Raw genomic sequence first — 16,894 nt, 5'->3', positions numbered from 1 at the left:
ACCGATCTCAAAAAAATATTTCTGTATGGGCCTCGCTTTGTGCAAGGGTGCATTGTCATGCTGAAACAGGAAAGCGCCTTCCCAAAACTGTTGCCACAAAGTTGGAAGCACAGAATTGTCTAGAATGACATTGTATGCTGAAGATTTCCCTTCACTGGAACTAAGGGGCCTAGTCCGAACCATGAAAAGCCCCAGACTGTTATTACTCCTCCACCAAACTTTACAGTTGGCACTGTATTGGGGCAGGTAGGGTTCTCCTGGCATCTGCCAAACCCAGATTAATCTTTTGGACTACCAGATGGTGAAACGTGATTAATCACTCCAGAGAACACGTTTCCACTGCTCCAGAATCCAATGGCGGCGAGCTTTACACCACACCAACCGACGCTTGGCATTGTGCATGGTGATCTTAGGCTTGTGGCTCGGCCATGGAAACACAAGCTCCTGACGAACAGTTCTCGGGCTGACATTGCTTCTAAAGGCAGAAATTGGTGATCTTCGGCTTGCATCCAGGGCAGAGATTTTACGAATTGATTGGTTGGAAAGGTTGAATCCTATGACGGTACTACGTTAAGTCACTAAGCTCTTCATAAGGCCATTCTACTGCCAATGTTTGTGGCTGTGTGCTCAATTTTATACACCTGTCAGCAACAGGTGTGGCTGAAATGGCCAAATCTACTAATTTGAAGGGGTGTCAACATACTTTGTGTGTGTGTGTAACATAGTGAAATCAATGCAATTGAAAGGTTGCTCAAACCAATCCAGTGATGTCAGATCAGCGGTTACTTCAAGGTTCAATTTTTTTTAGGCTTAGTGTCCTGTTGTATTCTAGAAGAGCTCTTTTGTATACCCGTCACTGGTATGAAAAGCATAGATATAACACTTGCTCTTTCTGAGACTGACCAGGTGAAAGCTAGAATCCTTTATTGATGTCACTTGTTAAATCCACTTCAATCAGTGTAGATGAAGAGATGGGTTAAAAAGGGATTTTTAAGCCTAGAGACAATTGAGACATGGATTGTATGTGTGTGCAATTCTGAGGGTGAAAGGGCAAGACAAAAGATTTGTGCCTTTGAACAGGTTATGGTAGTAGGTGCTAGGCACACCGGTTTGAGTGTCAAGAACTGCAACGCTGCTGGGTTTTTCACACTTAAGTTTCCTGTATCAAGAATGGTCCACTACCCAAAGGATATCCAGCCAACTTGACACAACGGTGGGAAGCATTAGAGTCAACATGGACCAGCATCCTTGTGGAATGCATTCGACACCTTGTGGAGTCCATGCCCTGATGAATTGAGGCTGTTCTGAGGGCAAAAGGGGGTTCAACTCAATATTAGGAAGGTGTTCCTAATGTTTTGTACAAAGTCTGTTTATGCACAGGTCACCCAATTGTTTTTTCCCCCACTAATTGGTCTTTTGACTATCAAATCAGCTCTATTGCCAATAATTGGGCTGCCTGTATAAATGCAGCCAAACACTATCTTTGATAATAAGATGGAATGTAGTTCTGGGTTCAGTGTTGATGGGCTTTGAATGCCCTCTTGTGGTCTCCACATGTCTTGCATACACAGGATCACCCTGCATGCGTCTTTCAATCACGATGGATAGTGGCTCATTCATAGAGATTATCGCTTGTATGTCCCACTTAAAAAACATAAATGAATGACACATTCAGACAAGAGTAATCAATTTAATTGGAAATGATCTCTTAGGTTCCAGTGCCACCATCAGAACCTCCCTGCTTTCCAATGAGTACTGTCAGGGCCTGATCAGGAGAATGTCACGTTCAGATAGAAATGTATGGTGTAGAACAGATATGGTTGTCATTCAGAATTGTACTGTATAGAGCTGACAATTCCCTATTCTATCCGCAACACTCGGAACGTTTCACATTATTGAATACACTCCGGGTGTGTCGTGACGAGTCACTCCAGGTGGTTGCCGAAGCTGTCGCCCCTTGGGATCGGTTGAGGCTCCACTTCTTGTCTGGAGAAAGAGTGGCTGGGAAAGCGAGTGGCCTCGGAGAAGCCAGGCGCAGGCAGGACAGAGCCTGCAGCAATACATTATTTTGGTTAGCACAGTGATTATTTTGTGTGTTCTATACATTGTCAACTGAAGCAGATTTGCTTTAGCCTGGTCCCTATATCTGTTTGTGCCAACTGACCAAAGGAGATAAAGACTGCAATAACAGATCTGGGAATATGCTAGGTTTTCTTACCCCTGTTACCAAATGGTTGCACGTTCAACTGCTGCCTCTTCCTCGTGAAGTTCTGTTGAAAGAGAATCTGGATTTAGTTATTTTTCTGTATGGCTGTTTATACCTGGTGCTAACATGAATCCTTTGTCCTGATTTTGCCCACATTTCAAGAAATGTCTACACATAGCCCGCATTAACATATGTAGCTTAAGAAACAAGGTTCATGAAATTAATAACTTGCTAGTAACAGATTCATATTCTGACTCTCTGAAACTCACTTAGACAATACATTTGATACAGGGGTAGCAATACAAGGTTATAACAAAAAACGACATGCCAGTGGAGGTGTTGCTTTTTATATTCAGAACCACATTCCTGTACAGATTTGAGAGGATCTCATGTTAAATACTGTTGAAGTAATATGGCTACAGGTTCATCTGCCTCACCCACAGCCCATTCTGGTGGGAAGCTGCTATAGACCACCCAGTGCTAACAGTCAGTATCTGGATAACGTATGTGATAAACAGAGGTATATTTTCTGGGTGAATATTGATTGGCTTTCATCAAGCTGCCCACTCAAGAAAAAGCTGCAACCTGGTTATCAGTCAACCTACAAGGGAGTTACAAACAGCACAGGAATGAAATTATCAAAATGTATTGATCACATATTTACTAATGCTGCAGAAGTGTGCTTGAAAGCAGTATCCAGATCATCGGATGTAGTGATCCCAATATAGTAGCCATATCTAGGAAAACCAAATTTCCAAAGGCTGGGAATAATATAGTGTACAAGAGGTCATAGAATAAGTTTTGTAGTGATTCCTGTTAATGTAAAGAATATTTGTCTGTGGTGTGTAATGAGGAGCAAGTGTTGCACTTGACACATTTATGAAATTGCTTATTCCAGTTACTAATAAGCATGCACCCATTAAGAAAATGACTGTAAAAACTTAAATACATGGGGATTTATAAGGACTTGAAAAATGGTTACAGTTGAGAGGGATGAGGCAAAAGGAATGGCTGCACAACCAATTGGCAGACATACTGCAAATTGAGAAATCATGTGACTAAGCTGAATTAAAAAGAACAATCTACACTATGAAACAAAGCTAAAATGACAAAGAATGATAGTAAAAAGCTTTGGAGCACCTTCAATGAAATTGTGAAAAAATGCAAACTCGGCTCCATTCATTCATTCATTGAATCAGATGGCTCATTCATCACAAAACCGACTGATATTGCCAACAACTTTATTTTTTCATTGGCAAGATGACACTACATACACAGTGTATCTGACCAAATTATGAAAGACAAGAATTTTAATTTTTAAGTCTGTAAAGTGAGTGTGGAAGAGGTGAAAAAAATTGTTGCCCATCAATGACAAGACACCGTGGTCTGACAACTTGGATGGAAAATTACTGAGGATAATAGCGGACTATATTGCCACTCATATTTGCCATATGTTCAATTTAAGCCTACTAGAAAGTTTGTGCCCTCAGGCCTGGAGGGAAGTCATTCTGCTACCTAAGAATAGTAAAGCCCCCTTTACTGGCTCAAATCGCCGACCAATCAGCCTGTTACCAACCCTTAGTAAAGTTTAGAAAAATATTGTGTTTGACCAGATACAATGCTATTTTAGAGTAAACAAAATGACAGCACGCTATTAGGAAAGGACAGTAAACAAGCACAGCACTTACACAAATTACTGATAAAAGTATTGTGGGGTCTATTTTATTAGACTTCAGTGTGCCTTTTGACATTATCGATCATAGTCTGCTGCTGGAAAAACATATGTGTTATGTACACCCCCTGCTATATTGTGGATAAAGAGTTACCTGTAACAGAACAGAGAGGGTGTTCTTTAATGGACACCTCTCTAACATAATCCAGGTAGAATCAGGAATTCCCCAGGGCGGCTGTCTAGGCCCCTTACTTTTTTCAATCTTTACTAACCACATGCTAAAAGCCAGTGTGTATGTGGATGACTCAACACTATACACATCAGCTACTGAAATGACTGCAACACTTAACATAAAGCTGCAGTTAGTTTCAGAACGGGTGTCAAGGAATAAATTAGTCCTAAATATTTCAAAAATTAAAAGCATTGTATTTGGGGCAAATCATTCACTAAACCTCAACAAAATCTTGTAATACATGTGGAAATTGAGTAAGTTGAGGTGACTAAACTGCTTGGAGTACCCTGGATTGTAAACTGTTATGGTCAAAACATATTGATACAACAGTAGCTAAGATGGGGAGAAGTCTGTCCATAATAAAGCGCTACTCTACCTTAACGGCACTATCAACAAGTCAGGTCCTACAGGCTCTAGTTTTGTCGCACCTGGACTACTGTTCAGTCGTGTGATCAGGTGCCACAAAGAGGTACTTAGGAAAATTGAAATTGGCTCAGAACAGGGCAGCATAGCTGGCCCTTGGATGTACACAGAGAGCAAACATGAATAATATGCATGTCAATCTCTACTGGCTCAAAGTGGAGGAGAGATTGACTTCATCACTACTTCTATTTGTGAGCGGTGTTGACATGTTGAAAGCACCGAGCTGTTTGTTTAAACGACTAGCACACAGCTCTGACACCCATGCATACCCCACAAGACATGCCACCAAATGTCTCTTCAGAACAGACTATGGGAGGTGCACAGTACTACATGGAACTCTATTCCACATCAGGTAACTGACGGAAGCAGTAGAAACAGATTTAAATAACAAAAATACAACTTATGGAACAGCGGGGACTGTATTGTAATGTTTAATATGTATAACTGCCTTAATTTTGCCAGACCCCAGGAAGAGTAGCTGCTGCCTTGGCAGCAGCTAATGGGGATCCATAAATACAAATATATGCTATTAAAACGTCTTATCCGTCTACTGTGTCTGCATTGTGACCAGATACCCTGGTCCCTTTATGCTAACTATTTCACAGCTATTCTTAAAAAATTATATAATTGTAAGACATGTAATTAGTCAATGGTGGCACCTGTCAATGATTTTAGAGGGTGGAATAATGACTTAAATGGTTTCTCTGTCAAGTTCTGTCTACACTTGTAAGATATCCAGACACAATGCGTGTCTGACTACCTCTGGAGTTGGGCAGGATGATCTAATCACAATCAGATCACAATGTGTCTTGATTGTCTACACCTGTCAAAAAATGTGGACAAGATCAGGGCAAATAACTCAAGTTAGAACCAGGTATAAACGGTTGATGATCAATCCCAAACGGAACCTTAGCCTCTAATGTCTATCTGAAAGGATTGGATAGATATCAGATAAATGGTATTAACTAAACCTTACCCTCTGATAGGCCAGGTGGAATTGTTGTCATATCACTTGTACCTATCAAATCCTTAAAGATCTACACGAGTGCCTTTAGGCCCTAAAAGGGGTTGATTTTGGGATTGGGCATCAGTTAGGGAGTTTTTACACTTGGTCCCTTTCAGCAAATCTTTGGGAACTCAGTCCGGTTTGCTTAAATTTTTGTGCAGTGTGAATGCTTCAAAGGAACTCAGACCCCGCGAAACAAACCGAACTGAGACCATCTCGAGAGGTGGTTAACTTTCTTTGTGAACTGAAAGCTCTCCAGGTTCACCTATCATTATTTCCACACCAAGCACTATAAGCTTCTGCAAAACAGTTTCCCCTGCCATAGCCCCTCACTTTAGTGCCACAAAAAAATAAAATATGTGCAGGTTTGGTGGTACAATTGAGTATAACATTTTCAATAAAAGCATTAAGAATTTGTTCTTAACTGACTTGCCTAGTTAAATAAAGGTTAAATAAAATAAAATGTATCTGCAGTTATTGTTCTGCCATTTATCCTGTTACCAGTAATTTTGACATTTTGATTATAATTAGTATGTCTTATTTTGTAACTAAATGCAAACTACATTATTAGCTTCCAAAATGTATGTAGGGACACCCCTAGCTGTCCGATAACGGGTTCGGATGGTATGGCTTGTGTATTTACCCACAGTGCATTGAGTAAATGTTGGAGGGAAAAAATCTTGGTTATTTTCTAAGCATAGCAATTTGAATGCAAAGAGGACTCCAAAAAGTTGAAGTGAACTGGTAAAGAGAGCTGAGACCTCATTCAAATCCAAGGTTACTTTTCTTTTTTTCACCCCAGAGTTCACTTTAAAGAAGAGTGAGATTAGTTATTTTAAAGAGGAAATCATGTGAAAACACCCTTATAGTCTCTTCATTTATTGGGCATCCCCCTCTCACCTCTTCACTACTGGACTCGGAGCTGGAGCTGTCCTGACCACAGTTCAGGGACACAACCTGAGTGAACTCTGCAGTGACGCGAACACGTGCGGTGCAGGAGGCGGCAGGCTGGGAGACGGGGAACAAGGGAGGAAAGGAGGATTAGTGGCAGTTAAGAGAGAAGAAAATGGGCATACAATAAAGCACCTTGATCAGTATGCTAGTACAGTACGAATGCACAATGAAGGCTTCTCTATCTAAAAATCTACATCTTTAGCGGTTTATAACAGGCACCAGTCCTGTTGGAATGTTCAGGGCGGACAAACTAATTTGGTGACATTCTGTTCTCCCCTGTCTGTCACAGCAAACACAGCATCCCATGCCAAAATCAACAGTGTGTGGAGTCTGTCAACAGTAGAGAATGTCCTAAAAACCATCAGTATATAGACGAACCCCACAAACCCTTTAGTGGACTATCACAGTAATCTATGTCCAGGACCAAACACAAACAATTTGCTCATATTGTCATCCGGTACTGATGTAAAATACAGCTACTGCAGTTTATGTAGGTATTTTTCCTGTTCATCTGGTCCTAGATTTAGAAAAGATATTATTACATTTGTGGGTCAAGAAAATAATTTGCTAAAGAGATGTGGTCATGTATTTATCAGTCCCAATCCTTTGTCAGCTGCGTATTGGGAAGGAATTATTTATTGTACTGTGTCGGTGTATTTCAGTCTCAAAGTAGTGTACAGAGTAGAGTGCTGATCTAGGATCAGGTCCTCCCTGTCCATAGTGTATTTTTATTAATTATGATCTAAAAGGGAAAACTGATCCTAGATCATCACCCTTACTCTGAAATGCTTGATACATACAGCCCCTGATCCATTTCTTGCACTGATTTCATGGCACAGGCAGCCCAATTCTGATATTTTTTTCACTAATTGGTCTTTTGACAAATCAGATCTTTTCTTTGGCCAATAATCGAGGATCGGGTCTCACCACAAAGAAGCCCACTCTGAAAGCACATCTCTGTGGGTCTTCTCCAGAGCTCTTCAGACAGTCGGTCTCCTTGATCCCAAAGTTCATTATCAGGTCATAAGTGTTCAATCCCAAAGGAACAACCTGGAAGAGAAGATACATTAAGATCTATGTGATGACGTGTATGCACAAAACAACAACAAAAAAAGTCATGTAACGACCCCTACCTAGGTATGCTGCTACTATCTTCCCCAAGTGAGCAGAGGTTAGCAAGTTTGATTTGCAACATTGTTGTCAGAATTGAGATGGTGCCTGTGAGGCCATTCAGGGAGAAGTCTACACGTGAGGGAACTGGTAGGCTAGATAGACTTGTTAATGTATACGGAACAAAAATATAAACGCAAAATGCAACATTTTACTGAGTTACAGTAGGGGCAGCAGGTAGCCTAATGGTTAGAGCGTTGGGCCAGTAACCAAAAGGCTGCTAGATCGAATCCCCGAGTTGACAAGGTAAAAATCTGTCATTCTGCCTGAACAAGGCAGTTAACCCACTGTTCATAGGCCGTCATTGTAAATAAGAATTTAACTAGTTAAATAAAGGTTAAAAAATAAAGGCAATTTAAATACATTAGGCCCTAATCTATGGATTTCAATTGACGGAATACAGATATGCATATGTTGGTCTTGAATACCTTTTTTCTTTTAAAGTAGGGGTGTGGATCAGAAAAGCAGTCAGTATCTGATGTGACCACATTTTGCCTCATGCAGCGTGACATCTCCTTCGCATAGTGTTGATCAGGCTGTTGATTGTGGCCTATGGAATGTTGTCCCACTCCTCTTCAATGGCTGTGTGAAGTTACTGGATATTGTCGGGAACAGGAACAGGCTGTCGTACACATCGATACAGAGCATCCCAAACATGCTCAATGGGTTACATATCTGCTGAGTATGCAGGGCATGGAAGAACTGGGACATTTTCAGCTTCCAGGAATTGTGTACAGATCATTGCGACATGGGGCTGTGCATGATCATGCTGAAACATGAGGTGATGACGGCAGATGAATGGCACAATAATGGACCTCAGGATCTCGTCACGGTATCTCTGTGCATTCATCGATAAAATGCAAGTGTGTTCATTGTCCATAGCTTATGCATGTGTAACAGTGTAGGTTCCGTCCCTCTCTTCGCCCCAACCCGGGCTCGAACCAGGGACCCTTGCACACATCAACAACTGACACCGCACGAAGCATCGTTACCCATCGCGCCACAAAAGCCGCGGCCCTTGCAACGCAAGGGGAAACCCTACTTCAAGTCTCAGAGCGAGTGACGTCACTGATTGAAATGCTATTAGCGCGCACCACCGCTAACTAACTAGCCATTTCACATCGGTTACACATGCCCACACCATAACCACACCGCCACTATGGGGCACTCTGTTCACAACGTTGACATCAGCAAACCACTCGCACACACGACGCCATACACGTGGTCCGCGGTTGTGAGGCCTCTTGGACGTACTGCCAAATTCTGTAAAATTATATTGGAGGCGGCTTATGAACATTCAATTATCTGGCAACAGCTCTAGTGGACATTCCTGCAGTCAGCATGCAGATTGCACACTCTCAAAACTTGAGACATCTGTGACATTGTGTTGTGTGACAAAACGGCACATTTTAGAATAGCCTTTTATTGTCCCCAGCACAAGGTGAACCTGTGTATTGCTCATGTTGTTTAATCAGCTTCTTGATATGCCACACCTGTCAGGTAGATGGATTATCTTGGCAAAGGAGAAATTCTCACTAACAGGGATGTAGAGAAATAAGCTTTTTGTGTGTATGGAAAATTGAAAAACAGATGTGTTTATATATTTTTGTTCCTTGTAGTACTTTCCTATAGTAGGGGCTATATTCCATCTGTAAAGCTGAAACATTGCAGATTCTGCGATAGAAATGTCAAGGTAATTTACGATTGAGCCGACATATGCAGCCTTTACCACTAAAGCGGGAACATTGCCTTTAAATTTCAATCACGCTGTAAAGCTGAACTTCCGCAATGTGTATTGAATAGAGCCCTAAGAGCATACATTGTCTTCAGAAAGCATTCACACCCCTTAATCTTTACCACATTATGTTGAGTTACAGCCTGAATTTAAAATGGATTCAATTGAGATTTTATGTCACTGCCACACACACAATACCCCATAATGTCAAAGTGGAATAATGTAAAAAAAAAATGTTTTTAATTGCAAATGAAAATCAAATGTTTTTTGAATGACTACCTCATCTCTGTACCCCACACATTATCTGTAAGGTCCCTCAGTCGAGCAGTGAATTTCAAACACAGATTCAACCACGAAGACCAGGGACATTTTCCAATGCCTCGCAAAGAAGAGCAACCGATTGGTAGATGGGTAAAAGAAAATAAGAAACAGACATTGAATATCCCTTTTGAGCATGGTGAAGTTATTCATTACACTGTGGATGGTGTATCAATACACCCAGTCACTAAAGATACAGGCGTCCTTCTTAACTCAGTTGCTGTATTTAATATTCAATACTTTTGCAAACATTTTTAAAAACATGTTTTCACTTTGTCATCATGTGTTGTGTAGATGGTTGAGAAAATAAGAATATTTAATCAATTTTGAATTCAAGCTGTAACACAACAAAAATGTTGTTACAGCTTGAATTCAAAATGGATTAAATAGATTTTATCACATTTAATGTGGAATAAATGGAGGGGTATAAATACTTTCTGAAGGCACTGTAAATGTAGCCATTCCACTATGAGGTCAGGGGTGAGAAGACACTTACCCTTTTGATAGAGCCACGGGTGACTCGGTATAGACGAAGGCCAGCGTACAGATTGTTGACTTGGGTCATGGTCACGACGAGAGCCTTGTCTGCCGTGGACGCCAACTCTGACTGGTACAGGGGCAAGCCTGCAGAGGTCAAAGGTAAAAGAGGAGACTGAGCACTCATACAGTACATTTCAAATCAGTGGTATTCGGGAGGTAATATTGTCCTGGGTCCCTCGTCAGCATTGTGAATTAATGTTTTTATTTTAATTATTATTATGTATTATTAATAATTATCATAATACCTTGAACTGGGTCATGTTCATTAGGGCTCACTGTCGCAAAACGTTTTGCAATAGAAAACTAAAATAAATGTCTTATTCCTCCCCATTTTACTCGTTTTCTTCCGTTTGGTGCCCAATAAACACGACCCTGGCTTCACTTCCTGACTGGACGCAAATGACAAATCAAATGGACTGAGACATGTGTAGAAGCACCATCAGAACCAGCTGCAAAATTGAGTTCTACACCTGAAAGGATTGTATTTCACTTACCTGAGCAGCACAAAGACTGCAGCAAGGCCACCATGAGAACACCACACCACTTCATCTTCTGTCTAGCATAAAAACAAAGCACCTCGATCATCAACTCCCCCATTCCTTAAATACAGTACGGTCAGACTCTACCCTGCCCTCTCCCTCCTGTCCCCTCCTCCTTGCCACAGCACTGACTGACCTTAGTTCTTTGGGTTTATTTCAATGCTAACAGTATTGACCTACAGGCTGAAATCTCATTACTTTGAAGTGGTCTTCTTCCTGGAACTAAACTTGCCACATGTTCATTTACCTTTCAGTCATTTAGCAGACGCATGTACAATCTTACAAATCAGTGCAAACAACTACATATCACAATAATTGCAAGTAAAACCTTCAGAATAGCCGCCATAAGCGAAGGCAGTGCTAGCAAAAACAGACAAGTTTGCTTGCAAGAAGAAGACCGGTACAACAGTTGTTTTCTGATTGTCCTATTCATGCTTTTACATGGTGAAAATAGGGAAAAATGTCCTTTTCCAGGGAATCATTCAAGCTGAAACACTGACTGTCATCCACATGTTTATTGTGCTCAAATGCTTGTTGATCATTTATCATTGCACTAAAGATCACAAAAAAATGTATTTTATAAATGTTTTAATCTAAAGAAAACATATACTTCCTACTTAGGATACAAAACGGTATTTCTAGTTATTTTAAATGTTAAGTAACAATATAATTATTACAGCAGTCATCATCAGGATCGTGAAGTTAGTCTCTACAGGATCGCCCCCTATCCTCTCTCTCAATGATGTCAGAGATCAGAGTTTGGTCATCATCAGGATCGTGAAGTTAGTCTCTACAGGATCGCCCCCTATCTTCTCTCTCAATGATGTCAGAGATCAGAGTTTGGTCATCATCAGGATCGTGAAGTTAGTCTCTACAGGATCGCCCCCTATCCTCTCTCTCAATGATGTCAGAGATCAGAGTTTGATCATCATCAAAAAGTCAGTCAGACACTGCTGGCATTCCAGGCTGTCTTTTTTGTAGTCACACTACACAAGAGATCAGATCTCACAATGCCTAGAGAAGTGTTTCACATTCCAAGAACCACATTTATATTGTATCTAGCCTAGCGGTTAGGAGCGTTGGGCAGTAACAGACATCGCTGGTTCAAATCCTGAGCCAACTAGGTGAAAAATATGTTGATGTGCCCGTGAGCAAGGCAATTGCTCCTGGGTCGCCGATCCTTGACTGAGTGGGATATGAAAAATAAACCATTTCCAATTCACACAGGCACATGTAAACACCCATCTTATTTGAACAATCTTCTGAGATTTGTAGTTTAACTGCAAAAAGACAACCTGGAATGCCATCAAAATCACAGCTGTGTCCAGTCCTCGCTAGACAAGCACTAATCTAGTCTACCAGCCGGCTCTCTGTATGGGTTAACAATCGAGACTGGCAACTTGAAGGTTAGACGAACACTAAAAATGTTATGCCTCAAGTACAAATGCATTGGGAAAAATGGAATGGGTCTTGAAAACATAAATACTAAACATATAGTAAGACACTCAAGAAAGAGTGTGGACACCTGGACTGACATGTCAATAAATACATCTCTAGTTTAAGTCGACGTATTTCTTGTGCACTTTAACACAAACGGTATCCTATGTCAACTAAAGTAATGGCTAGTATGCCAAAATGTGCCAAGGCAGTACAAGCATGAGTTTTAGTCCCTCAACCACACACACAAACACACACACACACACACACACACACACACACACACACACACACACACACACACACACACCCATGAGCCTGTGACACACACATACTCTTCCACCCACAGACACTCCCCCACCCATACCCCTCATCGCTCCAGTGTCCACATGAGAGGCTCCATGGTGGCCAGGAAGCAGGCCTCAAACTCCTGGTCGGAGAAGCGGGTGACCGAGAGGCGGGCATTGCGTTGGATCTCCAGGCGGGCCGAGGGTGACAGGGTCAGGATCCGCTCAATGGCGTCTGCGTAGCCATTCTCATCCTCGGCCAGGAAGCCCGTCTCGCCGCCCTCATAGGGCACCACAATGTCCAGCCTGGGGCCTCCAGACCTGTGGGCCTCCAGACCTGTGGGCCTCCAGACCTGTGGGCCTCCAGACCTGTGGGCCTCCAGACCTGTGGGCCTCCAGACCTGTGGGCCTCCAGACCTGTGGGCCAGGATGACGGTCCCAGCCGCCATGCACTCCACCACCCCTGAGAACAGAGGGGTACAGGGTAAGTGCTGGCTGTAAAGTTAGGTCGACACATTACTGGACGTATAATTGCATTACCTAAGACTGCATTTATATTCAATATTGAAAAATCAAAGTAGACAAGCTTTTTAGTATCCACAGCCACCTGGCTAGCAACCTAGCCATTTTGAGAAACTTGCTATGGGCAGTAAAAATCCCTGTATGCATTCATCTTTCATTTATAAAGACGAGGATGTTAGCAATCGAACAAGGTCTTTGCATTGGTGACTAACAAAAGCATATTGTAACAGAACAATGTACTACAATTTCAGAATGGGCTGTTGAATAGAGTGTATGAGGACTCCATTCAGTACAGGATTATACAGTACTAAATGTTGGGTATGTAGAGAGAAAATGAGCGCTTTGCATTGGAATAATAGTCACTCCAGGTGTTTTTAATAATATATATAAAATGACAGCAGTATAGAATCATAGTAATTCCATTTCTGTTTTTACCTATCCCGAAGTGTTCGTTCCACATGGTGTGCAGTCCCACCATAGCTTCCCCCAACTCCCTCTTCAGCTGCACACAAACAGCACGTTGAGTTTAAACTCCACCCTGTCCGCCACGCCCAGCTCCGGGCACAGCCCTCTCAGCATCAACACCCTATCCTCATCCTGTTGGTTCCGGCATCCACCAATCAGCACCAACCTCAGCGACTCCCTTCCTCCCGGCCACGCAACTAGCCCCGTCTTTTTCTTCTGCAGCACCTTCCGGAAGGCGCGAATCTGAAGCCGATGGTCCTTCTCCGGTCGAAACTGACCAATGGAAACGATGGAATGGCACTTCCGGTCCGAGTCCTTGTCCAATGGGAGCTGGAGGAAGGCGTGGGTGTCTCAGGGCAGGTAGACTAAGCAGGTGCGGTTGTTCGCTCGCCACAGGGTCAGGATGTGGTTCAGGGTCCAGCTGCACGTCGCTGCAGGAGCCGGCCAGACCATAGAGCAGCGCCAACAGGCAGTAGTAGACAACCTTGACCGCTCTCAGGAACAGGTTGTTGGAGATGTAGTCTGCGTTGTTGAACCTAGAAACATAGGGCGCGGTTGGTTGGGGAATGGTAAAAGATAACATGATAGGATCAGGTGAGGTGAAAGGAAGCATGCACAACAAGAGGAAGTCATGCATTGTTGTCAATGATAAAGTGGACCTAAGTTACAACATGAACACTGATTGATGCAGGATTGATGACAGTTATAACAATGACAGCAGTGCAAAGTGTTAGTTAGAGAATTCCCAAATCCCATATTCCCCTTAGCCTAGTCCAGATCTGTAGGTGACTTTTCAGCCAACTTCTCTGACTAACATGGTCATGCCATTGTATTCAGAGTGTGACATTGACAATAATAGGCAGAGAGGCATTGGCTAAAGCACATTCAGATATGGACCTGGCTATATTCCCCTAGTTAGACTGTGTCTCGGGGGCCGGGGGTCTGTAGTGGGAAACAGGGTTCTGAGACGATTACCTACCTGGGGTTCCTCACGCGCACCACCGACAGCATGTCTGTGCTGATGGTGGGGTAGCGCACGTAGCTAGCCACGTGACAACCCCCTAGGTATTTAAACACAGGCAGAGTGAAGGCGTAACCCATGGAGTCGATGTAGACATCTGGGACAAACTCCGTAAGGGCTTCCCAACCAAGGAAGATTGAGCCTACACTCTGACCAATCAGAGTGAAGTGGGGGGAAGAGGCTGGCCTCGACCAATAGGCGGTGTTTGAGGAAGACAAACTGGACGGGTTGAGGTAAAAGGATGTTGAAGCACCGCCAGGCGCCATCAAGAATCTGCTGATCCGTCACACCCTGGTCGCCCGTGTACACCATGAAGTTGACATCTTGGTACCTGGGACATTGAGAAGACCATATCTATTATTGCATACAGTAGCAAACCCTTTTGCAATGGATAACGTTTTGCAACAAAAACAATAGTTTATTGGACAAGTTCTGGTAGTCCCTCCCAGTTGGTAGTACTTCCCTCCCATGTGGGTCTGTTTGCATCCATTTGGTTCCTAGTGAAAATGACCCAGGTGGGTGAATTAATGTGGAAGACTGGGAGATGTTCATTAGGGCCCATAACAGAAAATGTTACGCAAAGGGGAAACTAAAATGGGCGTTCCAATCCGTTTTCTTCTCTTTGGTGCCTAATGAACACGGCAACGAATTACTGTTGGATATGGGGGTTTTCATACTGTGTCAACATTCTAATCAACATAATGCTTGACAAATGGGTAGCAAGCTGAGATTCGGGAGATAAGCCACCAAAGTAACTTCTTCATGCTGAATGCACTGAGCAATCTGTAGTAAGATCCTATAGCTAGGAGTATTATAATTAAGCAATAAGGCCCGAAGGGAGTGGTATATGGCCAGAGCCATATATGAGCTATAGCAGCTCTATTCATGACATTTCTACCTGCAACGTTACTACTGAACAAGGCCCAGGAACCCTGTCAAACGGATTATCTATAGTACAAGCTAGCTTTCGAAAAACCTTCTCTGTACTGTTAAGGTTAAACTGTATATTTGTTTGCATAACCTATATAATATACCGGGGAAGCTATGCTACAATATTAAGTATATAAACTACGGATAAGTCAACTGCCGAAGACAAGAACTTACAACCAGCGACAGGAAGTGCGTCACGAGGCTGGGACCAGCCTGCACGCCGACGATAGGATGAGCAAGTTTAAACCACGCTCCTCCTCCCTCTGACAGGCCAGCATTGAGCGGGAACTATCTGTTAGAGTATATAAGAGAGAACAATAGGATGTGACGCGCTCTTCTCTGTCTGCCCTGCGTGGTGTCACAGCGAGACCGTATATATATATATATATATATATATATATATATATTATATATACACACACGAACAACTTATTTACCATACACGTGTTTGCAATAATTAAAGAACAAAGAAAACTTGAGTTACTCTTTGCTAAATAATTTGTTCCTATACCAGATTTGAATTTACGCGACTTTACAGTACGTAGGGGTTTTCAGCGGTTATATTCGCCCACCATTGGCTCCATGTGAACTACAATACCGACGCTGTGCTTTAACGTTAAAAACGTAAATGATCATGGCTTTCGAAACATATGCGGACATACCCAATTGAGGATAGGTATATTTCTCCCCGACGATCGTTGTGGCTTGCGGCACGGTTATGGAAACATAAGGAACGTATCTTTCATATCATAGAAATAATTTTCAATAAACAAAATGGTTAAATTACTACACATCTTGATAGTGTTAGGGTTCCCACACGGCCATCTCTCTGCTACGTTGCCTGAAGACAGGCTGAAGAAATAAGCGGCCATCTGGTTGTCACTTACCACAAAAGTCAAAATTGGCTATTGTAAAAATTCATGAAAATAAAAATGTGCTTTTTGTTCTTAATTAGGGTTAGGCATAAGGTTAGTGGGGTTAGGTTTAGAAGATAAATTGTAGAAATAGGCAGGGTTTATGACTTAACTAGTGATGACCTGGCTACCTGTGCTAATTAGGTAGCTATCTTTAGCATGCTCTGAACACCTGTGTGTTAGCGTAACTGGGTAATGGGTGTAGTTATTCATCAACTGGATATGGATGTGTAAAACTATTACAGTAACTGTATTTTTCGATGCATCTTTCTAGCTGACATGAAAGATATGGGGTGGCACATCAGCCTGTTTCAAATGATTGACGTTTATCAACGTTAAGACAGCCAAAAACCGTGCGTGGACGAAGCTAAGCGCTGGAAACCCTACGCCACACATAATACGCGTCTGAGAGCTTCCTACATTCCATGAGCAACAAGACACGACTTATGAAAAATGACACGAGTCGACATTGATAAACATAGGCTATGAATTACTTGTGATAAAAAATAATAGCTGGCTGTAA

At 42.3% G+C, this 16,894-nt stretch overlaps 1 protein-coding gene and 1 pseudogene across 1 annotated transcript; both read right to left on the bottom strand.

The window, feature by feature from the left end:
- Window positions 1-1,674: 1,674 nt before the first annotated feature.
- spp2 (secreted phosphoprotein 2) lies at window positions 1,675-10,900 on the bottom strand. The gene is made up of 6 exons (XM_029740547.1): window positions 10,751-10,900; window positions 10,213-10,340; window positions 7,421-7,543; window positions 6,440-6,547; window positions 2,219-2,270; window positions 1,675-2,050 (listed from the first exon to the last, which is right to left on the bottom strand). Exons 1-6 carry the CDS (start codon window positions 10,851-10,853, stop codon window positions 1,926-1,928), a joined length of 639 nt encoding a protein of 212 aa, XP_029596407.1. The 5' UTR covers window positions 10,854-10,900; the 3' UTR covers window positions 1,675-1,925.
- A 394-nt stretch (window positions 10,901-11,294) lies between these two features.
- On the bottom strand, window positions 11,295-15,670 carry LOC115179671 (GDP-Man:Man(3)GlcNAc(2)-PP-Dol alpha-1,2-mannosyltransferase-like; annotated as a pseudogene).
- Between the last annotated feature and the right edge of the window lie 1,224 nt (window positions 15,671-16,894).

Source organism: Salmo trutta, chromosome 39 (genome assembly GCF_901001165.1).
Source record: "Salmo trutta chromosome 39, fSalTru1.1, whole genome shotgun sequence".
Classification (NCBI taxonomy): Eukaryota; Metazoa; Chordata; class Actinopteri; order Salmoniformes; family Salmonidae; genus Salmo; species Salmo trutta.
This window is presented reverse-complemented; position numbering and strand designations above follow the sequence as displayed.

Coding starts and splice junctions, on each gene's coding strand:
- spp2 (XM_029740547.1), bottom strand. CDS start 10,853: ATGGGGGAGTTGATGATCGAGGTGCTTTGTTTTTATGCTAGACAGAAG. Junction 10,341..10,750: donor GCAGTCTTTGTGCTGCTCAG/GTAAGTGAAATA, acceptor TGACCTCTGCAG/GCTTGCCCCTGTACCAGTCA. Junction 2,051..2,218: donor GCAACCATTTGGTAACAGGG/GTAAGAAAACCT, acceptor GTATTGCTGCAG/GCTCTGTCCTGCCTGCGCCT.